The sequence below is a fragment of the Pezoporus wallicus genome, unplaced genomic scaffold (genome assembly GCF_028554395.1).
Source record: "Pezoporus wallicus isolate ANWC-B61680 ecotype Strahan unplaced genomic scaffold, APGP_CSIRO_Pwel_v1 contig_6807, whole genome shotgun sequence".
Lineage (NCBI taxonomy): Eukaryota > Metazoa > Chordata > Aves > Psittaciformes > Psittacidae > Pezoporus > Pezoporus wallicus.
Window position 1 is genome coordinate 531,335 of NW_026636431.1, and position 25,166 is coordinate 556,500.

General features: G+C 38.0%; 2 protein-coding genes across 8 annotated transcripts in view; one reads left to right on the top strand and one right to left on the bottom strand.

The window, feature by feature from the left end:
- The window catches only part of ARHGAP15 (Rho GTPase activating protein 15), a 378,211-nt gene that overhangs the window by 326,677 nt on the left and 26,368 nt on the right, over window positions 1–25,166 (top strand). For 5 of the 7 annotated variants that reach the window (XM_057400262.1, XM_057400261.1, XM_057400264.1 and 2 more), the window contains one exon: window positions 16,575–17,277. The exons of 1 other annotated variant lie outside the window; for it this stretch is intronic. In XM_057400262.1, the coding sequence (XP_057256245.1) occupies window positions 16,575–16,758 (184 nt within the window). In that variant the 3' untranslated portion in view covers window positions 16,759–17,277. Of the gene's footprint in view, window positions 1–16,574; window positions 17,278–25,166 lie in introns of those variants that run through there. One more of the 7 variants, XM_057400267.1, reaches the window with a different exon arrangement.
- GTDC1 (glycosyltransferase like domain containing 1) overlaps window positions 1–25,166 on the bottom strand; it is a 311,499-nt gene that overhangs the window by 16,944 nt on the left and 269,389 nt on the right. The gene's annotated exons all lie outside the window — the stretch shown is intronic.

The following is a 25,166-nucleotide window of genomic DNA, read 5'->3' on the forward strand; positions in this document are numbered from 1 at the left end:
CCATTTTTATTTTATTCACTTTGGGGCAAGGGTGACCTGCTACTGAGGTTTTTGCAGTCATGCCTAGTCCTTTTTTTGTGGAGTAAGACAGTTTCTGAAGTTCACCTCTTCCCTGAAAAATACCTTACTGCCTAGTGTTTTTCATGAGAAGAATAGCAAGTAATTAAAACCATTTTTTTTACCCTTGTTTCCATATACTTCCTATCTCATCAACCGTATTTAAAAATATGACCGGTGGTTTTCATGACGGTCAGGCAAATAATTACACTTGGTACTTTTCAATGTTACCAAGCTTACAAATGTACTGAACTGGTGTATCAGCACATAACAGAATGATAGAAATAATTAACATAGTTTTAATTTAAATATTTATGACACTGTTGACTCTGTGGCTGTATGGCACCATTGTGTTATGTGCAGTATACAAATACAGATAGATAGAGCCCCTGTTTCAAAGAGCTCCTATTGTTCATTCCACATTACTCAATATCAAATGATCTCAAAAAAGCTTTTCAAAAATTAATTAAATCTCCTAACTTCCTTTTCAGGTCAGTAAGTTTTATTATCCTAGTTGTATAGATGGAGAAAGCGAGGAATGGAGAGGGTAAGGCACTTGACCACGATGACACAGTGAACACTTCTCACTTCTACTCACCACTTACTTCCCAATCCCCCACATCCCGAACTCCCCACGCCTTTGAAGGCTGTTCTATGTGCATGTTGGGGCTGTGGGCGTACGTGTGCATATGGCCAGCACATCTCGGGGAAGGTCGGTTACTGCTAAGTACTCTTCAGTTAATCAAGACCACGTGAGAGTCCTGCTTCTGGTTTGCACTTGCATAAGCTTAGCAAAATATCACTGGCAGAGTTAATTTATGTGATTTTGTAACCTCTTAATATTGCTTGGGGTTAGTGTTCCTTTCAACTGAAATGTATTTGTTGGTGAAAATTAAGAATGCTCAATTCATTACAAAATGCCTTTTCTTCCCCTCTTTTTTTTTTTCTTTTTTTTCGTCTCTATTTTGTGTCGGGCCTTAACACACTAATTTCCAGGACCAGGTCATCAAAGGGTAATTTGCAATGCTTTTCATTTTTCTAGCTAAAGATACATAATTTTTCTCAGAATAAGGCTGTAAAATAAAAAAGAGGCTTGAAGTTTCTAAAGATATTCATTGGAACTTCAAAACAAAACAAAACAAGACTTTAATGCCAAATGTCAGTGTTCTGTGCAAAATAATTAATATAACACAATAGGATCTATTCTACTATTGATTGAAAAGGAATTTATGCAGGTAATTCATTAAGGCTAGTGGGAGTTTGGCATGTAAATCCCCCAGCACTTTGATGGAAAAACAGACCATGACGATTTTCTTTTATTTTTCTAAGCTATAAAATGCATGCTTTTCAGTGACAAATATATAAAAAGAAAAAGCAGATACCTGAAAAACTAGGGTAATACATGGCCCTGCTCTGTGAGGCTTCTGAAATGACATTAGATCAAATAATTTTTTACACATTGCAAAAGATGTAACAATCATTTCAATCACATGTTGAGAAAATCAATACATATTTTCTTTCCAGAGAATGGTATTTTACATTCCAACATTTGCAGGTTATCACCTTCATACATCTCTTTTTGTGGTCAAGTGCATGACTAGTACTTCTGACAGGCTATTGGCCATTTTCTGATGAAGATCTACAAATTTTTGCAAATATAAAACAATCTGAAAAAAAATGAAGAGCAAATCTGTGGAGTGGAATGCACCCTACTTGTAATGGGAACAAAAAGCTGGCAATGAAATATAAACCTAAATCACAGCAGAATGACCTACTTTAAGGCATTTGCCAAAGAGACAGTGTTTTAGACAGCTCCTCTGAAGTAGCGTCTTTATGTCTATGCCATCTGCAGATTTATTATTGTGCTTTGGAGAAAAAAAAAGAAAGGAGGGGGGGAGAGGGAAAGAAAAACCTACAGTATGCCTGAACAAAACTCAACTTCATCTATAGGAAAGATTTCAGTACAGCGGGCACCACACCCACACCTACTGATGTGGTCCAAGTTTTTTCTTTAGAGGCACCTAATTAAGAAACCATGACTCATTTACATGGATACGTTTGATCTAAATTACACTCCAAACCACACCAAATTAGGAGCATCTGTGTGAAGTGTTTGTTCCCAGTGACTTGTAGAATAGGGCCAGTTCTGGACGGCACATGTTCAAGTGACGAAAAATATTTCAGATGTAACATACTTCTGAGACCCACTTTTCCACTAATAATTCATAATGAGTTAAACCAGTATCTCTGCTTGAACAACTATTTCAGGCTGTGAAAAAAATGTCATTTTACTTTTAAAAGGAACTGCATGGGGGTAAAGGGGTGGACAACCACCTGGCTTGGTTGTTGACCCTTGTAAAGGGCATTAACACAACCGCCAGCTGCAACCATCAGTTGCATGTCTACTAATATGTGCAGTGTGAATATTAGTAGATATACATTACTCTTAAAGGGTGGACTGAAGGAAAATATTTATGAATTATTAGTTACCGCTCAGAGAACAGGCCTCCTGCCTTAATGTATGGACTTCTGTCATAAACCCATTCTGCTAGCTTTCCTAAGGCATCTAAGCAAAGAGCAGGGTCAGCCCAATGAGGCTGTACTCTAACCCCTGACTAACATGAAAAGTTCAGGACCTCCAGATTTGAGAGCAGTGCTTCTTTTTTCATGGTGCCTTGCCGGTGCAATCTGACTGTCTGTTTGGATCCTAGAAAGCTACCCTGTACAAAAATGGGTCTTGCAGCAATTAAGGAACTTTTATCCCACTTTCCCATCTCCCAGAAACAGTGAGCAGCAGGGCTGCAGAAGTCACTTGTTGCTGCTTTCCTGCCTTACAGTCTAAACTAAGAAACTAAAAAACCCTAAGCTTTATCTCACTCTAATCTAAGCTCTAGGAGCAGCCCAAGAGCAGAGTGCAAATCTGAATTCCATGCTGCGTTTATAATTTCCAGTCTGCTAGTGCAATTTGGCACAACCGTTGGATTTGGCCCGTAGTGTTTGGCACCCACCTTTTATTTTTTCCATCCTTTATACTTTGTGAATAGTCTCAGTTACATAATACCAGTGACAATTTGTTTATGGCAAGGATTAGAGTCACTGTTTTATGATTACATTCAAACTTTAAACCACATTTTGACATCTAAGGATCATCTTGCATTCTCATATATTATATACAATGATGGTTTGTGTTCCAATAAGGGGGGTATCTTTATAAATAACATGACTTCTTTTGTCTGAAGAGATTTGAATACATTTGTCTGATCTACTGTTTTTGTAGTAGCTAGAATATAATTTGAATATATTAATATTTTCAGCAACTGTGCTCAGGGAGCCCAGTTAATAACTTATGCATGGATATATAGATACACTTCAGACAGAGGTAATGTTTTTAGCCCTTATGTTGGTAATACTTAGAAGCATACAACGAAAGAGCCTGCTCTTTCCTCCTCTTTGTTGTGGGCATGCATTGTGATGGTATGGAGCCAGTGTTCTTTCTGGTGTCTACACAGCCTGGATTCAATAAGCAGTTATATATGCATATTATGACAATGTGGTCAAGGAAACCAGATTTTTTTTTTACTATACCTTCATGTGCCTGTACAGTATAAAATCTGGTATTTATTTTTCTTGTCCTCATTCAGTATGTTAACAAAATCATAATTTGATACAGGTTACGTTCACTTTATAATTAAAATTATAGACTTAGATGAAAAAGCAGCAAGATGTTGCTGAATGGAAAATATTTACCTTTTTGTACATTACGCATTATAGTGCAATGTAAAATCATAAATCTGTGTAGTGGCTAACTCCAGCCAAGTGTACAACAATTTGCCTCCTCCTCTGATCCACAAGATGAAACCAGTTACCACCTCTAAGATGAGGGTTTCTGATCCCATCTCAGCCCCACATACCTGCTACTTCCTCTCCAGAGCTTTGCTATGGTCTTCCAAAAGAAAACCCCTTCCCGTAGAGATGAGCCAAGAAAAGGGAATTCAGAAAAGTTCTGTATTTTTTACAGATCCTACCAATTCCTCTCCTGTAGCTCTCCTAGTACTTTCATGGACAAAGTGCAAACTTTTTGCACCATTCTCTGTGCCAGCATTAGACTCAGCCTCACCAAACTACTTCAGCATAGCACTTCATATGCCTTGAAACTGTTCCCACTTCCCGTATAATTGCCATCTACATTATCAAGTCCAGGCCTTCACCAAACACTATGAACAATCTTGGAGACCCCAGTAGTGTACAGCATATGGGACAACACTATAGCACATGGAAGCTTTCCAGTAAGTAAAGTTTACTGTGAACATCGGTTTGTCTGTATTCAAACTTACAGCCCAGACAGGGTTTTCAGTGGAACTGTGGCAGCAGTAGTAGCAGGCAACTTAAGACCACCTCCTAGGACAATCCAGATGTTTCCATATCTGGATAACTGTCTATAAAACTGTCATCAAATGAATGAATTTTACATTCCTTCAGAGCATCTACCCCATGAAAGTCATTGCAGATGCTATGGACTCAGTGTCAGCCCTGAGATTTCTATCTCAGGGCAGATTTCAAACCTTGACCAATATATTTTGAAACTCACCTGACCATTATGGTGAGGAATGCTTAACCTTTCTGAGTTACATGCTAACTGGTTTTCATTACTTTTCATATTAAATTACATTTAATACAGCTTTGCATTCTGAAACCACAATATTTGCTTCCTAAAGAGGCACTTTCTCTGCTTGCAAGTTCATTTACAGCCATTTACTTGAGGTTAAATATTTTCTGCTGTATGGGAAGACAAATGTAGCACCAACAAAAAAAGGTGTCCTGAATTTAGTCTGAGAGACAGACAGCACAGTGTCAGTGGCCTGCAGGAGTTCTAGGCAACACAAAAAATCATATGCAAAGCATTTAAGCTTCATCTTCAAGAACTATCTCCAATTACTCCTCCCTACATAGCATCAATAAGCAAGAATATATAAGGACAGGCCCATTTGGCAGGTAGGCGCTATCAAAATTGTTTCTCTGTAACTCTGTTAGATGCATTGAAGCATTTTACTCAGTTCAGCTATGACTGAAAGATTGGATGTCCTTGAAGCTGCTTACTGAATGAGCTGTCCCAAGACTGATGAATATGCCTTGATGCCAACAGCAAGATTATATCTGCTCTTCCTAAATCCTTCAATGGCTGTCAAACCATTGGTTAGGGGATCGAAAAGACTTGTGCATGTTTTCTCACCAAGTTTTCTAACTGTGTATTTCAATCAGGGTCAGACAAAAAGCAGATATTGGCAAGTCTGGTCACCTGAAGTTTCAAAGACAAAATAAAACCAACTCCTGGGAGAGATAGGACTGTCTGTATAGAGAATAAAGACTTTTGTAAGGTGTCCAAGGCAGCTAGACCACAGTCATCTGGGATCAGTGGACATGTGTGAATGGGTGTTTGACTTAAAAAGGAGGAAATGAGAAAATTCAAAACTAGTTCAAAGCTAAGAAATATTTCAGAACTTGCAGTATTATAAAGGGTTTATCTTAGAAAGGCAATATATGGAAAATCCTCCACTTCAGGCAGTTCATGCATTTAGTGCAATGGACTATACACGTGCATAAAAAATAAACATCAAGCCAAGGTAAGTGGACAAGACAGACAAAGTGTAAGTAGAAAAGAAAATGCTGACATAGTAAATTCACTGCTCAAGGGTAAGTAAAATGTAAATAAGTTTAAAGAAATCAAAGACTCATGGCACATACTCACTAGTGCATTTAAGAGATACATTCATCCTTCTCATGTTCAGTATCAGGGCTGAAACAATCGTGATGCTGGGAGGCATGTTAAAGCATCTTTCAAATATGATACAAATGCAGTGCATACACATTGCAAAAGTAGCTTGTGGAGAGTTCAGAACTGAACCTGAAAGAGTAGGAATCCTGGCTGAGGTCGGACCCCATATGAAATTATCTCTGTTGGACAGGCCACTACAAAACGACTTTCATTTTAAACAAGATGGTGACAATATAGAAATGAGATTTTTATACTGGTGAAAATTAATAGGCCATTATTGAAAAGGATTTCATAATTTAAAAAAAATAAAATTATGAAGTAATTGTAATGACTGGACTTGATGATCTTAAAGGTCTTTTCCAACCTAAACGATGCTATGAAGTTATGACATAGGAGCTCACAGAAAAGGAAAACTTTGGTGAAAGTTCTTTCTCTGACGTGGAATTCTTTGCTTCATTCTCTGGTTTCAACATCAAAAATTACTGTTTGTCTCCATTGTAAGTGTATTTACAATTACTGAACAATTTATTCATGATGCTGGACCTAAAAACTACATGTTGTTAGTGAAACTAAGTTTTTCATGAGAAACTCTAGACTTCACCAGCAAAGATGCATTTCTGAGCAGGTCATCTATAGTTCAGCACACCAGGTTGAAATTCCAGCCAATTGCCGCTTTTTGGTTTTAAATCAGAAAGTAAACCTGTCATATCCAGGGCTGAGTTATTTGCTGTCAACTGGATTATGGTAGCACAAAAGGGCTATAATTGAAAGCTGCAAGAGGGTATAGATCGAACATAGTCAAAAGTAGTAATTCCACTTAGTAAAAGTAGATATCATCCAAAATGAGAAAAGCTTATATGAGATGAAATTCTGACTCTATTCTTGCTCCCAGTCACTGGGAGTTCTTCTCAGTGACTTTAACAATAATCAAAATTTCACTCACTGTCGAGAGAAATGCTGCAAAGGGTGTGATGAAGTGAAAGTTAAAATAACTGCTGACCTGGGGCTTCCAAAGTACATTTTCTGAGCACAGACTGCTGTCGAACTCAGTGTTTTCCTGACATAGCAATGCAGACAGCACTTCTGGGAGCCAAGGGTATAAAACCGTGCTAGTGCAGTATATCTAGGATGTGCAATAAGAATCACCCTGCTGCAACTGCTGAAGTTCTCATCGTATATCATCCTGTGGGCCATGGTGGAACTAGACTACTTAAACACAGTGGGGTACAGTTTGTAAGAAGCTATTTCAGAAAGCTGTAACATCACTGAGTTTCAGTGCCAGTACTGACACCCTTTCACCTGAGCAGCTCTTTTGAGAGACAGGTAGAGATTACCAAAAGAAAGACCGTCACAGTGGCTGACAGATGCACTCAGTTTACTGGGAGAAGAAGGATTATATTATAATACTGAGACTCATCATCTTATTTTTCTTACATTAATCCTGAGCCCAAGAATGCAATTTGTATGCATCTGTGAATAAGGATCATAGGGTCACCTGCATGCTTACCATATACACTCTGCTTTGGGTGTGCTGTAGGAGGGTGATTTCTTTCATTAAGACAAAAATCAGCTCTGTTACCAATGAAACTGGTGGCTTTTTTTTTTTTTTTGCCATGTACCTTTTGTTTGTCCATCACTAAGTATGTCAAAGCCTTGGTGTCCCCAGCAGAAAACAATGCTGTTAATAACATTAATCCACCTTTATTAAGAGCCTTTATCTCTGTGGAGAAATACCAAATATTAGTAAGACAAAGGCAAGAGGATAATAAGAAAATGTGTTTTTTCCCTCGCTGACCTAGTTTCTAACCTCACTTTAAAATCTTCCATTGATTTTAATTATGCTTAATCTAAAACTAAGCTCATAAATCTAGCAAACTTAAGGACTGCTTTTAAGTGAATTTTCTCGCCTGTCAGAGTTCCTCAAGCTTTCTATGCTACAGTTATGTTTATTTCCAGCCCAGATGCAAAGTTGAGACCGCTCCCTGCCTGTAGAAAGCATCCAGCACCAGTACTGTACGATGCATGAGTTCAAACACTACCTTGCTCAAATCAAGCCTGTGTACAGCATTCTTCACAGAACAATTGCAGCCCTTTTCCCATCAGCGATAGCCAGAGGCAGTAATAAGGGTGAAGGATATCTATCATGAAAAGTCCAGTGTCAATGTGTTCCTCCAATTTATTTACTGACCTTCAATGCAACAGCCATACTCCTGACCCTCATGAGATGAAGCCTAAGGGGAAATGGCACTGAGCACCAATTCCATATCCTGTTGTTCTGTGGTCTAAATTAAGTGCTAATTAATTACCACTGGCATCTTTGGCATTGCTTGTCAAATTGGATTTAGGATATCCTTTTGCTGTTTAAACAAATAGCCCTACATCTAAAGCTAAAATCCCAAATGTTAGTATTTTCGTTACTTTTAAATTTTTATTTAAAAAATCAGCAAGTATATCCATGGATTCTGCAGGTAGAATTCACATAGAAGAAACAGAAATTGATATTGTCAATTTTGATTAATAGTCTCTCATTAATAAACATCCTGTTATTCAGTTTCCACCTGCAGTTGCTGATGTTGCCTGGAATCAATTAACTCATATAATTCGATTTATTTTATAAAGACATTTTTGGATGTGCTGTGCTGATGATAAAAGTTCTATATTTACAATTCTTGATTTAAGGACATTGTTATCTAACTGCTTTTTATTTTTAATGTTACAAGCAAATTTAGCTTCAGGCATTCTTAAATAAAAGTATTTAAGCAATTAAAAAAGTTAAAGCTTTATTTACTTAAAAATATCTGTTGCCTTCTGAGCCACACAAGCCACAAAAGCATACAGATCCAGGGCTTCTAACAGGTTGGTGTTTACAATAAGCTAGTTATTCTACAGAAAAATAAATAAATAAATAAATAAAATATTAAAAAAAAAAGAACACAAGAAATACCCAAAAAAAAACCACAACCAAACAAAGCCAAAACAAAACAAAACACACACACCAAAAAAAAAAAAAGCCAAACAGAAATAGAACTTCAAAACAAGAAAAAAAAAAAAATCAAAGCAAAAGCTACACCACCAGCCAAAATACCAGCCAAAAATACAGTGAAGGCCTCTATGTGTTATATCTCTGTCTGAACATATATTACTCTATGTAGTCTCATACCACTTTTATCACTCTACTACCCAAATACCTCTAAGAAGCGCATTAGCATCTGCCTAACATCTGCCATGGGTGGTTTTGTTCTCTCCCATCCTCTCCCCAAGGGGAGGCTCGTGCTTGCAGTGGCAGTGTGGCTTTTGAAGAGGCATTTGCTGTTTGAGATATATATGCTGATACAGAGCTGTTAGAGAAGGCAGAAATGAATGCCTTGTGCATGGAGCTGTAGCCAGAAGAGTCTGAGATGCTCCATAAGGAAGTCTTTGGCCTTCAGTTGACTCCTACCTCGTGGCCATCTCCGAACAGGTGAACTTCAGGCTCAATAGCAACTCGCACTGTGATAACATGGACTAGCCAGATCTCCTGTTCCTTGCAGTCTTACATTTGCATTGACACACAAAAAAATAAAAAAACAAGCCAAACTGCAAGGACAGAGTGCTGGCCATCAGTAAATGGAAGAACTTAGCAGGTCACCCAGTTGGATGTTTTTCAAAGGGAGCCTGGAACTTTTGCAGAAACAGGGAATTTTTTTGTGGAAAGATTTTGAATCCATTTCTTTGACACAATACGGTTTGGGGTGCAGAACCTGAGCATCTGTCCACACCATGTGCTTTAGTGGAGCCACCACATCATGGAGATGAGCTCCTGCCCTTGCTGTCCATGCCAGTTTGGGACACTGGTGTGCACTCTCTGCCTTTGGAGCTTCTCTGACACAGGAGATGGCCAGAAAAAAGCAATGATCCCAAGACCAAGATGCAGGTACCCCATTACCCTGCTCTCTTCATATAGCCACAGATGAGGGCAGAGGCAGGAGCACACTGTGCAGAACAACAAGCAGAACTTCATCAAAGCACATTGCTGAACAAAGGCCCTGTAGAGGCCCGAGTCCCTTTAGACACCTAAATGTGCTTTTGCATCTTAGCTTTAGTCACCTGACAAATTAAGACTTTCTCTACAAGACAGGCAGTATATATGGTGTATGTAAAGGCAAGAGCACTCACACTCTTCAGAAAAGATATCATTCAGACAGCAAAGTTCACCCAATAGCTAAAAGATTTTACTTTAAGCTAAGGCTAAGCCAGAATAAATGCCTTTCTTCAGCTTTTCAGAATCTATTCAGGCAACTGTGAACTGATGTTCAGAGTTAGTTTAGTTATTATTTTTGTTTAGGGCTAGACTCCAAGGCAGTTCATCCAGGGAAGGGCTCATGGTGTGAGATATGCAGGGGATCCCCTGAGGAAGCCCATCCTCCAGGTTCCTGTCAGCTGTCCAGGTACTATATATAGCCATCCAATAGTCAGATTTAAAGGCCAGTCTGCAGAAGAAGACAGCATCAAGAGCTCATTCTTATGTCCCAAGAGCAACTGAAGAGAAAGGATTTTTCCCAAAGAACTGTAATATGAACCCACAGCTGCAGAGCACAGGAAGCCTATGGAGTTTCTGTAGGCCAGGAGCCATGAAGGCTATTTTCAGCAAAAGCAAGCTCTTAAGTATGTCTGAACTATTCCTAACCCCTCTTGTAAGGTATCGTATGCCATGATCTGGTTTCTCTATTACCAGTCTTGGATAGCTATTGTTTCGAATTCAACCTATGCAGCAATAAGGAATTAAAAATACCTTCACATTTTACATGGGCAAGAGAAAGTAGTTTTAAACTGTATTAGTCCACTGTGATTCCTGAACTGCATATATTTGTTGCAGAAGAAATCACACCCACATTTTGAAATAGACAGCATCGTAGTGTTTTGAACCTTCTCTATAAGCATAAACCTCAGGTCATTAGCTACACATGTACAAAGCTCCCCCCCCTCACAACATAGTATACACATTTCATAAAAAACAGGCTGCAGATTCAACTGATAATGTATGCATTTGCTTACCTTTATCAGCTGGTGAATACCACTGTAATGCAACTGAGCAAATTATCCATTAAGCCAGTACATAAATAATAATGAGGTTTAGTTTGCATTCATAAAATATCAAGAATCCAAATTTATTACTACATTTTGAATTTATCTACATTGCAGTGCAATGAATTGAACAGTTTACACAAATAGAGCTTATGGTATCAGGGGCTCACCTCTGATTATTTCCATAAGTATCTCAAGATGAGGTTAAGTAGCATACAGGACCTACCCTCTTCCTCCATAGCTGGTATATTTTGATGTCTGTCCTAAGCTGTTATATCCAGCTGGATATGGATATCTTCAGGACCTTGACCTGTTATAGAAGAACAATTACTGTTTTTTGTGTTTTAAGAGGACTCTCAAAGCTGTAGTTGAATTGTCTTTTTAGTACCAAAAAAAAACCTGTTTAAGTTCTTCCTGGAGAACTACTATAGCTAAACTGAAATAAATTTAGAGCAGAAAATGACATTGCAGTAATGTGCTGTATTTCAAGAAAGTATGTGTAACAGGCCTTAAATGGAAAAGAAATATATTGAGAAGAAATCTGATAGTTTATCTGTGCATCATTTTGTACTTGTGCTTCCTTCTTAACACTGAAAAAGCTGTCTGCAAAAGCCCTGCCAAAATGTGCTTATACGCACACAGACATTATCACTTCTCAGGAAGGTACATTTTATTATCAGGTTATTTTCCAGTACATTTGGCACAGTTAAGGTAAGTATATTAACTTTACTTCCAAATAAAGAAAACAAAGTTGTACTGAATGTCTCAGCTATTGTCAAGGAGTTAAGAACTGACAGGAGGTCCAAGTAATCAACCCTGTCTATCACATCAAGTTTTCCCCTGGGACACCTCTGCTGATCCCACGATGTATCTGACTGGCATGGATGTAGAATTGCTTTCAATATAGATTTTATTTCAAGGTTGGATGATTTCTTCCCAAATGTCTTGTCACTGAAGCAAAGTACGTAATACCTGTTATTTTTTAACTCCTGTGAGCCAGCATTTATGAAGGAGAGGAACATAAAATGTTGAGCTAGAACCTGTTCAGCATGAGTCAAATTTTAAAATGTTCAAATTGACTGGTAGCTCTGCAATAACAAAATTCAGAAAACTGCTGCATAAAAACTGGCCCATAACAGAGCAGTGAAAAGGCCTGTTAACAGCATTAGATCTGAGGTGAGTTGAAGGCAGCTGAGATATTCTCATGACCAAGTCCTTAAGCTAGAACATTACATTTGCATATGCCTGTGTCTATATAGGAAACAGATATTAGCTAATTTAAGGATAATTACTGGTAAAGTGAATCAATGGGATGTGCAGACTTTGATCCATTAAGGTGGTTCATAGGAACTTACACATTGAATCACCCTCCTTGTCCATGGTAATGAGCACCTCTGACTGTGACAGTGGTTGCTAGCACAGTTCAGCAAAAGTACAAAACCTACCCAAATGGGTTGTCATGGAATAATCCATTTAAAGAGGAGTTGCTTCCTAATTCTGTGAGGTTATTGTTATACAAAGAAGACAGATGTCATAAATGCATAATTTTCTCTCCTTTCTGGGCAGTTTTCTCTATTCCCATGCATCTTCACTCTTTCTTGGACTCCGTTTAGATATTGGTTTCTGCCTCCCATGGCAATGGCTTCCCTAGTTAAATCAAATATTGTTCATAATGCTAGTAAACAGGATTCTGATAAGATCAAAACCTGCTTTTGTCCCTCTGCCTTCTACTTAATTCAGAGGTGATTTCTACACCTGCCATTCTGGCCCATAATATTTTAGCAAGTGACTTGGTCTTACTCTTTTGATGCCCTCATTTTGTAATGTGTTGCCCTTTAGTCATAGTCTATGTTACCAGTTCATGGAAGAGTAGCAGGGTTGTATTAGTGAAAAGTTACCCTTAGGTATAATTTAAAACAGTAAAAGAGTACTAGGCATGGCTAAAACCAGTTCTTCAAAGAAAAAGAATGTCCCTGACATTGAGCAAACTTAAATCCTCATAGGCTGGGAAAGGCTAAGTAAGCAAGACTGAGCAGTTCTCAATACAGATAGTAGAGGACAGCTGTACACACAAACTCTCCAGCTCACTATAAAATGGTGCACTTTCCATGAGGGCTTTCATCCTTAAGTATACTGACTTCTTTATTTTTTTATGTGCACTAAGAATATTAAAATGTTGAGGAATCAGTCAATGTTGAAACGCTTTCCCCTCCTCAGCAATTATTACGGGGTAAAAATAAATGAAGACCATTTTATAATACCTAGTGTCTTTGAAGTAATAATCCAGTGTGCTTTCCAAATGTCAAAATTAATAATGATTTTATTTAGAGAGTTTGAAAAGAGTAGGTTTAATGGAACTAGAAAGGCAAACTCACCATACAATGACCCTCTTAGTTGTAGACTTGCCCTTCTCTCAGTCACACGCTTTCCAACTTACAGTTGCCTTGGCAACAGCCAAAGCATAAGTTCCAAGTATTTTTGTTTAGGTATCTGCCACTGACACAGAGCCTTCCTATCATACACTTCTGTTTTAATACATCATTAATTTCATTACTATTATTAATAAGAACTGTACTTTCTGCTTATCTCCTGACTTGTGATATAAAGGACTGATGTCATTCTTGAAGCATATTTATTTGGGGACAAAAATAGTCTTGCACAGCACAATGCCCAACAATTTCTTGATATAGTTCCAACATCTGTGGCACTGGATTATAGATTGTTTCTAAAATAATCTTAAATTGATCAACCATTGCTCCTTTCATTTGGCCTTGAACAAAAGTATCTCTGGCATTTTCTTTCACTTTTTATGTTGTAAATGGTGCATCACCCTGTTCTTTTTCTTGCCAAAAAAAAAAGAATACTTGCCCATTTTACAGGGATTTTCTATTTCAACAACTCAATTTCACCTAGTAGCTACAATAATAGCTTTAACTGGACAGATTTGGTTTTGGTTTGCTTTGACTTTTGCTTTTGTGGACAGATGAAAAAAAATAGATATAGAATTTCACTGGTAAATATTTGTAATTTAAAAAGACATAAGGTCCTAAACGTAAAACTATTTTATTGAGGATGATTGACTTCATTCTTTCTTTCCCTCCAGTAACTGTATTTTACCACAGATTTTTTAACTACTCAGATTTTCCATGTTTCCAAGTTTGTTTGGCTTTTTTGTTATTATAGTGATCAAAACGAGTCCAACTGCATGAATAGATGATAAAAATATTTTCAAGAGTTGTTCTGAATACAAGAATTATTATTCTAGTGTCCACCTTAGAGGCCCCAAATATACATGGTGTATTTAGTGCCACGTTCTAAAACAATGAATCACAACAGACAGCTGGTTCCCCCCCATCACCAACACACGCCATGGACACCTTCTCTTCCTTTAATGTCATACGTTCACCTCCTGAGAGGTGAGCAACAGCAGACCACATGATGACAATGGTTGGACTCAAACAGGACTTGGCGTGCACAATGGCATCTCCAGGAAAAACAGGGGGAATCCTGATGCAGAAAGACGGCAAACAAGCACGGAGTTGGCCATTCATCTTCCATTTTTCTGGGTCCACATGCCAAACATAGGATCTCAGCATCTTGCTTCAAATTTTATAGATAAAAGAAGTCAATCTTCCTCTTCCTTCAGTAAATCGAGCTCTGCTACCACTGTTCTTCACCATGGACCATATCTTCATCCATGGTCCACTGCCACCTTCTCCCTGCATGGTGTTTCTCCTCTAGCTTCATCAATGCTATCCATTACCAACACCACCTCATTGGAAAACCATAACTGATGTTAAACTGATGATCTCTAAAGTTTTGCAAGATAAATATTTTCTTTTCCCCTGGTGAACTAGCATCTCTACCTGTGCTGATGTCATTTGCAAATACACGTAACAAGCTCAACAGAAGTAAAGCCTCTCTTACAAGGAGGCCCCAAGCTTGATGTATATGCTTCTGCATAAATGGCATTAAGTAAAACAACCTAGTCACCCCTGTAAAAAAATGTAACAAAAAATTTTTTATAATGATGTGTGAAAAGTGTGTTGTCCATCAGAAGCACACACAGTCATTTGCCAACAAAACTACTAACTTTTGAGACTTTCCAAACTCCTGAGAGATGATATGCTAATATTACCCAGAGGAAAGCTGGGGGTTTTTAGGGTTTTTGTTTTTTCATTTATAATGAAGACATTATATTTGAAGAAAGTTGAGTCAAGCTTATAAGTGCCATATGGAGAGTGGCTTTTTTTTGCAATGGACACCATAGTTACAAACATGAGGCAGAACTAAGTAATGTTTCCTATTTATAAATGGGGGAAGAAAACAAAATGTTGATGTTTGAGGAATGTAATACACAAGATTGGTAGAAATCTACAAGACCATGCTCTTTTCTATGTAACCCCAGCAATAACATGAAAGAAACTTTTTCTTAAGTAACTGAAACAATTATGTTTCATTAAGTTCCTTCACTTACAGTGTGGCCTGCTGTAAATTCAGCAACAGGTATGGGGAAACAGACAGCTATAATGATTTTTAAATTGCTGTCTGGATTTAAAAAAAATAAATGACTGACAATTGTGGGGGAGAGAAATCAGAACTTGGCTTCAACAGTCCACTTGGAATATTTAAGTTAAAACTAGCAGGTTAAGGAAGCATCCATAAATTCAAGCATTTACATATTAAAGTTACATTTAGTTCACATTCCTTGGTAGAGCTGTGAAATTTATTTATAGAATATGTATCTTCATTTACTAATCTTTCCAACCTAGGATATATTAGATATTCTGGGATTGAAGGAAATGGATTTCTACGTCGTTCATACTCACCACTGCAGAGATTTATGTGAAACTGCCTACCTAAACTCCACCCATTAAACCTATATTGTTCTTAGACCAGAATTCTCCATCCTTAATTCCATTTCCACAAGAATATTGTCTTAATAGAGACATAAGATCAACTTTTAATAATAATAGTCCTCCTCTTGTAATTTTGTGTGTAATAAAGATATCAAAGGTTAGAATCCTTACCATTATTTTCTAAGTTATCTCATTAAGGTATGTGGTCTCAGTGTCTTTCAAGAAATTCTGTGCCAGGATAAAGCATGCAAAAGTTTTTAGCTATATAAATTTCACAATCCATTTCATACCATACTAAATTTATTGGATTTAAATTAGCAGAAGGAATGTGTTTCATATGAGCTATATATTAAGGGACTTATTTTGATTTCCTAATTCTTTCAGTGCTGGAGACCTCGTCAAGAGAAGCAAAGAAGCTTCTCCCCGGAGCCACCAAAGCTGTTGACACCAAAAGTGCTCAATTCCCTTAGCATAAAAAACAATCCCTATTTTCAGTATCTAAATGCATAAGATCAGAAATTATTGCCTTATAGTACACGCACTAACTAATGCTCACTTACCAGAAATCAGCAAATCATGCCCTGATATGAGAGCACTGGAAACGGGCCTCTAGACCTCCACCCTGCACACATGTTGCTGACTCGCATTTCCTTGTCAGTCAGGTTGACAGAAGCTGTTTCTTCCCTCCTTTTTTCTTTCGCTTTGATAACTAAAAAACCATCTATGTTAGAAGAATCAATAAAAAAGAGCCTCTCTATACTGCAACAGTGACTCCTTTGAAATCCCCCTTTTTTTAACCAATTCTTTCCTTTCATCAACAGGATAGCAGCCAAGGAACCCGTGAATCTTATGTCAACACAAAGCTTAGGAATTGTGTTTGGACCAACACTGCTTAGACCTGAAAAGGAGACAGGGAACATGGCAGTCCACATGCTGTACCAAAATCAGATAGTTGAACTTATGTTGAGCGAGTACAGCAAGATCTTCGGCTCTGAGGAAGACTGACAGACAGGGCCTGTTATTGAAAGCATTCACATCTGTCTTGATGTCTAATATTTTTACATTTCTGTAAACATATTTCTGAAATATTTCTTTTTCTTTCAAGTAACAGATGCCTCATTTTGTGAAAACTTAATGATGATTTTGTGTTTAATTTTCAAACATTTGAATAAAAAATATTGTCAACATTTGCCTATATGTATTCTGCATTAACCCTTTGAGAGTTTCATTATGCTAGCACTCCAAGTGTCTTTTTTTTTTTTTTGCAAGCTGAGCATACAGCATATGGCCAAAGACCATAGAAAATGCTGTTTACCAACATACGCAATGGCACAGAAAGACAAATAATAATTGAGGAGATCTGTGGGAAATGGATTAAAATATGTATATTAAGAGCAATGAATTAAAACAATAATACCAGATCATTTGTACCTAATCTGAGCATAATTTACCTTCCTATTTGATATATATTGAAAGCTAAAGACATGATAAATAAAGTTGCCTACCTCAAGAGTTAAAAAAGGAATTACAACAAAACAACAGCCACAAGATAGAATGTCACTATTTGCATAACAGTGCCTAAAAAAAATAATTAAAAATGGAATTGGAACTTTGGCATTTTTACTTAAATGCAGTACATGAAATGAAGATGTTGCATGACTGCTTATTTTAATGTAACATCCATTTTGATTCTTCATCACACTGTACATCTGCCCGCTTTCCCCAGCTATCTCATGTTCTGTAGCATTTGTATTGTGCTCCTGAGGATGCTTTATTGGTGAACTACATTAAATTCATCTAGAAAGAACTTTAAAAAAAAAGCCTTTTCGTATGCCCTTAGGATTACTTGGCTAGACTTGAATCAATTTATGCATTTGATGGTTAGTTTCAGTTGTCATGGATAAACAAAAGGGTAACTGTCTAGAATATATCAAATATTGTTTCATTTTGAAATGTATGTTTCCAGCTATATGCATCTCCTACCCTGTTTTGTAAGAGTATTCTGCTGATAAAATGTAGACTTATGTTTGACAGCTTTTTAATCAAGTTCAAAGAGAATAAATAAAACTAATCCAGTGTGGTAAAGAGTCTGTCTGGTTATCGATTTGTTCAGAAAATGAAAAATAAACCATGTAAATAAGATGTGTGAAACACAGATCTAGAAGCAAATATTTAAAGCAATTAAAGACCCCAAAACATAGGATTAATGCATAGGTCTGCTGTGCATGAGAGATATGTCTTCAATATCACCTCGGCAGATCATGGATTACTTCAGTTTTTGCTTAGCATCGTTTTGCAAACTCCCATCTTATTGGTGAAAGGTTGCTCCTCAGAGCAGTCATTTATGAGAACAAACATATAATGAGGCCTGATTGTTAACTAAGACCAGACTCTTTCATCAGGTGTTAACATAGGGAAAAAATAACGCCGAGAAAACATTCTAGTTGGCCCCAAGATGTTTTCTGACTTCATACATGTCTGAAAAAGTCAAACTAAACAGAAGGGCAGTGACCATTAATTAAAACTAAAAACACAATGCCAAAAAAAAGATCTCCCCATATCACAAATATCCAACATAGTAATTTCTGAACAAAACTATAATGTTCTGAAGAACCCAAATTCACTTTATTTCCAAAAAAAAATTTTTGTATTAATGTCAAGCCATGACTACTTAAACAGTAATGCTTTTCAGCATAGCTGTCTTTAGTCTCTTTTAATAGCAACAAACGAGGCGCTGTTTATAGCCTGTGGAAGTGACTGGAAGAACGATATTCAGAAGCCCAGTCTATTCCTTAATAAAGACCATTCTCACATTATGGTCCCATGGGTGCTCACAGTCATGCTATTGAAGTAATTTCTGCTATTACTGGAAATGAAAAGTTCACTTGTTTCTTGGATCCTGTTGCACTCAGAAGAAAAGATTCTTAATTAATTAGTTAATCTCCTTTTGAGCTTTCTTTGGAGCATGGAGACTCCTCTTGTTTTTGTAAGGAAAACAAGGCTTATGAAATGAACTTGTATCTTTCTTAAAATCAATTGGTTTGGCGGGCTGGGGGGTGTTGGAATGAAACAAATGTTTGGACACATAAGTCTTTCTTTGGTTTTGAAGGTTCCTTATGTAAATGCTGTACAAATATGCTGACTTCTCTACTAAATGCTTTGTTAAAGATAGAAGCCTGATAAGTGGATAGCCAGATTTGGAAGGACTTAAGTGTCTCTCATCAGAGGAGTGTATATGTCCAGGTTGTATAGGAGATACCTACTTTTTCTCATCCCGCCAACACAAAGGAATATCCATGCTTTGCTGCCAAGCTGCTCCCTTCCCCAGGAGAACAGTCTTCTCCCTGTCTCCTTTGGTATCTACATTAATTCAGTGGGAAAAATTACTGACTCAACCATTAGTCAAAGAGCCAGCCCCACAGCTCCTGCCATCAGCCCCTCAGGGTAGAAAGCAGCTGGACGGAAGACAGTAAGAGTGGAAGAAAAAAAAAGTAAAAAATATTTGCAAGCCTTAACTGCAGGGGAGTTTCTTTTTTCCTCCTGCTTAGGTAGTTCGCAATTTACTAACCAAGCTCAGAGCCCAGGGCTCCAACAGACTCTGTTTTGTTGCTGGACACATACATTTCTAAGTCCCAGAAGGGTCATAGAAATGGCTTCCATCCAGCCTGAGCAATTCTCTGGGCCTATATCACCACTACATTGATCTTCCAATGGTTACTTATAAGAGTTTTTGCTATGACTTTGTAAAAGTTTTGCTCAAACTTTGCTAAAATTTTAGCATGTGAAAATTAGACTTGCAGATCTTTTTCTCAGGAGCTAGCTTCCTTTTGAGAAAGACTATAGATACTTTAAGCAAGGAGTTATCACTATTCATAATAAATGATCAGAGACAAATATGTCTGAAAATCAGTCTGTTTATCTGCATCTTATCCCTATGCAGAGTATCTTCTACTTAAACTCATGTGATAAGATAGCTGTCCTAGTAACTGGGATTACTATAAATGAGAGAGATAGGAAAGAGACCTGTAACAGAACTGAAAAGGGCATTTCCAGCCAGAAATATTTCTCATTAAAATAACTTTTTTTTAAACATCAATTTATTGAATCTTAAACTTTTGCAAGAATTGTCAGGCTTTAACTCAAGAAATTCAACTGCAAAATAGAATTTCTAAGTAAGCAATGAGAAAGACAGACCGACTTCCTGGGCTATAGCTAAAATAGGACACATGAACAGCCTTGAGCAAATTTGTATCCCTCTTTTTCTTTACACATATATATATATTAAGAACAACATGAATTGCATTTAAATAGTTCTTTAATTCTATGCTAGGACAGCTACAGTGTAGGTAATATTCAGACTGTTTTCGCAAGCACCCCATGTTGCAACAGCGTCAAAGACTGCCATTCAGCCCAAGGCACTCAAGAAGTTCAGCTAATCAATTACTACACAGTACTACCATGGGTAGAGTTTGGAAGAGAGCTGGAAAGTAAGTTGGGACCACAATCACTGCTGTAATCAGGCAGTGTAAAGATTTTACACGGCTAATTCTCAGAAAAGGCTGAAAGACAAGCCTCGGGGGATGCACACATTATCACGGCACAGCAGGTTCCCCCACACTGCATTCCTGTTTCAGAAAGGAAAGATGGAACATAAGCAAGCTGAGCATAATCACAGATGCAAGTCTCAATCGTGAGTTTTGATTTTTGTAGGATGCATAAATGGGACCCAGGGCAACTCTTGTTTTGGAGAACATGGAACCTTCCTTAGCATCCACTTCAGATTTAAAAAAAAAAAACCAAAAAAAAAAAAAAACCTTGCCTATGGACCAAGGGTAACAAATTACTAAAATCTCCAGTAAGTGGCCTCCAGTAAGCTGCCTGCTGAGGCTGTGCATACCTAAAGCCTTCACTGCTCAAGTGCTACAGCCCTTGTTGACTAGTAGGTTTCACCGAGTGAATGCTTGCAGGATGATACTAAAGCAGAAATCTCATTCTTGTGTCAATTCACCCTGTGTTATCACAGCAAACGAATATACTCTATTATTACATATTGCACACTATTTTTACACTCAGCAATTGCATACTTCCAAACATACCTGAAATACTATGGGAATTAATGCCTATTTTTATCTCAGAGATCCTTGTTACAACGATCTGGTTGTACACTGAATATAAAACATGAGCCCTCACTTTAGTTTTTCACCCAAATCACATACTGAAGTCAAAAATACCTGCACTCAAAACTCAAGACATGAGAACTGGTGTTCTCGCATCCGTGGTGTGAGAAACTGAGGCACAGAGCCAGCCATGTCAAAAAAGAGCACTGCATTTTAGTGCTAATTTTAGTCAGCTGCATTTTTTGTTGTTTTGTTTGGTTTTTTTTTCTAGAAACTTTATATTCTTCACCCTTGCTTCCTCTGAATTCACCCATATAATCCAGTATATGGGTTGTTACAGGCAGTCCTCACTGCACATCTCTGCAACTCCAGAGCAGGGTAACCTCAGAGTAAATGGGAAACAATAAAACTTTAGCTTCCAGACTCTTCACCATGGTGAAGTTTGCAGGCTTTCTGAAGTTTGCTTGTAAACCCTCAGAGATAGTTCAGAAACAAAGGCAACCCACCATCACACAGAAAAGCAGGCTGTCTGCGCACCTCCAAAAGCCACACACTGTAAAACCTGGGGTGATATCTTACACCTTCAGTAGAAGCTGACAGCATTTTTAACAAGTTTAAGAACTATAAAACACTGCACATTAAGAATACATGCCAGTTAATTACCCCTAAAACACTACCACTTTAGAACACATTTCAGTTAACAAAAGGCACTAATAAATTTCACTAGATTCTCCTCCACCTGTGTCAAAATACAATTCTTATGCTCATCTCCTATCCATACATTTCTTGGTTGCATGTCTGGGAGACAAAAGGAGTGACTATCTAGCCACCAGTAATTTCTATATTGTCTCAAAGCTCAGAAGCATTCAAAGAAGCAGCTCAGAACCTTTTTGAATGTTTTCTGGTTGCAATTTTGGGTACATGGAGGTGTGCCCTCTGCTCTGGAAAATGAAAGCAACCATATTAAAAGCAGTTCAATTGGTCCATTGCTCAGCCTCCAGCCTACCCACTGCAGTGCCAAAGGTGCAAGAAATACAATCTTCACATCTAGCTTTCCCACAGTAGATGTTTCTTTGTAGCCCCAGGGAGCAAACAGTTTTAAGTACATGGCTGAACACCCGGTATACATTTCTATCTTCATGTAGTTTCTGTCACTTTTTATCTATTCTTAATCCTGCCAGGCTTTTTGTCTTAATGGCATCTGATGGATTTCCCAGGTTAATTATGTACCATGTAAGAAAATATTTTACTTGTATCACTTTTAAATTCATTAGCTTTTAGTATTATTGTATAGCACCCCACTTGCTCTTGATTTATGGGAAAGGCTAAATAGGATTGTCTGACTGACCTCTTCTGGCAATTCACTCTCCTATATACTACTAACATATCACCTCTTATCTGTCTCTTAATCAATTTAACTCTCCCTCATATGGAAGATCTGCCACACCTCTTATAACTTGCTCTGTCTTTCACTGGATGCTCTGTGTATTGTCTGCCTTTTTAAGCAAAACCCTAAGTATTCAAGGTGAAAGGATCCTTAATATTTTCATTATTAATCTCTTTTTTCTTAAAAGAATAGAGTAGCATATTTGTAACAGATTGCTCCTCTGCACTGAAGAACTGTCCCTAGTGCTCCCCACAGACTAGATTCAGAAGGGAATTAAATGCTACTTCTGGTCCATACAGAGAATATATCAGTGCTGCTAGTTTCTCCCTTGTGGCTATCTCACCACGCAGCTATCCAGATTTGCATCAGCAGCTTTAGCCACACAATCCTGGCAGCAGCAAGAGGATGGAAAGCAGGGTGGGAAGAGACTGCTCCTGTGCTGCAACTCAAAGCAGGGTGGGAAGAGACTGCTCCTGTGCTGCAACTCAAAGCAAGAGGAGAGAAGGCAGGGTGGAAAGACTGCTCAGGTCTGTCCCTGTGCTATGACTCAAAGCACTGAGAGCAAGAGCTACTGAGGGATGTTTCAGACTCCCCATGGGATTAATCAAAATGTGTTTGTATGTATAATAACAACAAAGACAACACACATGCCATATGTTCCGTATCCACCTCTAGCATACCTAGTGTGTATGCTTAGCAAAGCAAAACCATCTACATGCGTGCACTATAGCTCTCCTTCCACTGGACACTGTTCTGTAGAGCCAATGGTTAACAGCAATTTCTTAGCTGTTGGGGTGGCGAAAGCCTGTCTTCTAAGTCCAAAATCCAATCCAAATCAAAGGTTTTTGACACTGCAATAGCCAGAAAGTTCCACATTATGACAGATTTTGTATTGTGGAAGCAAGTATTCAGCCTGGGAAGAAAATAAGTTTTGTGGGGATCAGATTGAAGGTTCTAGTACTTGTCCGAACCACTTTCACCTTAGTTTCTGAGCTCCTTGCAGTCTTTGTAATATTGACTTACCGACAGGACACTCATGGGAAAGACTGCTTTTGCCTTGGTTTTTTTGATGTTGCAAAATTCAAGTGAATCCTGTGTTGGCTCAGGCACATGGACCTGGAATCTACTACGAGATGGGCTAGGGTCCTACACAGTGAATCAGCTTCCTCAAGACAGCTGCAGTCTAAGACTGAATCATCATTGGCTGATCATGAAGCACCTAGGTGATGCTATAAAATAACTGTTTTTTAGTTTGGGATCCACATTTAGCTGTAAGCCAAATGCAATTTCACAGATTCTGCACAGTTTCAGGCCATGCAGCACTGCAGGAATGTAGAACTGATGATTACCCTTCTCCATAAGACTCCTGAGTTCAAACAAAACAATAATGTTGGTTATTCCACGTTTCCCAAGTGCTGCTGGTTGGAAAGCAAACCGACTTTCCTTTTGTGCTTATGACATGCTTCACCTCAAATGTGAGAACTGAAAGATAAGGCAGCTACCTTAAACAAACATGCCCTAAGAAGCAAAATACAAGCACCTTCTTGAAAACGGTAGTACTATTCTTTTTCACATCATGTCTCTTTGAAGTGTAGATAGCCAAAAACATTGGCAATACTTTCCCTCTGGTGCTACAGTTTTTTGAGAGTATTATGCATATTGCAGATGCGGTTTTCTTGCACTAGATTGAAAAAAGAAATAATCTTATTAAAAATGTAAAAGGATTTCAGGGTTCTGTGCATACTCAGAGAAAAGAGAGATGTCAACAATAAACATGCCATCTGAACAACAAGGAAGGACCTCTGTCCCATGGGTATAATAGATGTTTTATTAATAACTTGTTTTTATATATTTTTTTCATTTCCCAAAACAAGGGAGGTAAGGGGGGATGGAATGGGCTCGGAAATCAAAACAGTTTTTTGACTGGACAATATGACATCCTCCCTGAAACACAAGGCTATGAACTAAGACCTGGTGCATTTACTGGGTTCACATTCTCCTGCCCAGGGTGCTCTTCTACCATCAGAACATCCCTGGCACAGGGACAAAGACTCGCCAGTTCTCAAGAGTCCATCATGGAGCACATTAGCTCCAGCTAAGAGAGAAAAAAAATTGGGCCTTTTAAGTGGCTTAAGCAGACTCAGCACAAGCACTGACGAAAATTTTCTAAGATTTACAAGTTACTCATTCTCTGTGATTGCTGGACAGGGTATAAGAATGAATGAGGGAGGACAGAGACCTTTTTTTCCACTTTATTGAAGAAACAGAGCAGAAACTGCCACAGAAAACTGTTGGGTTTTTTTTCCCCAATTAAAGTCAGCTTTGTTCTGTCAAGTAGAAGTCCCAGCAACAGACAAAGGAGAGAGTTGCTTCTCTGCTCCTCTAAATACCTTCCAACTGAGCTTATATCCAGACCCTCAGACAGTTTGCTCTTATTTTTCACTCTCTTTTTGCTATTATATAATTTTTCCTCATACACAGCTTGTATATATGAACCTTTTTGGAAATACTGTTCCTGCAGTGTAAATCCTCAATAAACTGGTTTCTCAAATAAAATCCCAAATGGCTTTAAGGAAGCTAGGCAAATACAGGGGAAGGGGGGTCAGGGACATGTATTAAGGCAGAAAGAGCCTAAAATAAATTTACTCTTCCACTTTCTGCCACTATATACAACCTACGTTACTATGGAACAATACTTGGTTTTTGGATAGCCTACGTGTACAAACTGGGTCTTTGCTACAGAACATAGGTGCTGCTAGAAGAGGTTGTGATCTTATTAAATGCAAAGAAAGATGAAGGCTCTAACTCAGAAGCAATACCATTTTTCCCTAAAATCATCAGCAAACACTTGTTAGGAAAATATTGCTTTGAAAAAAGTAGTAAAGAGAGGTGAAGCTTGAGATCCTCTT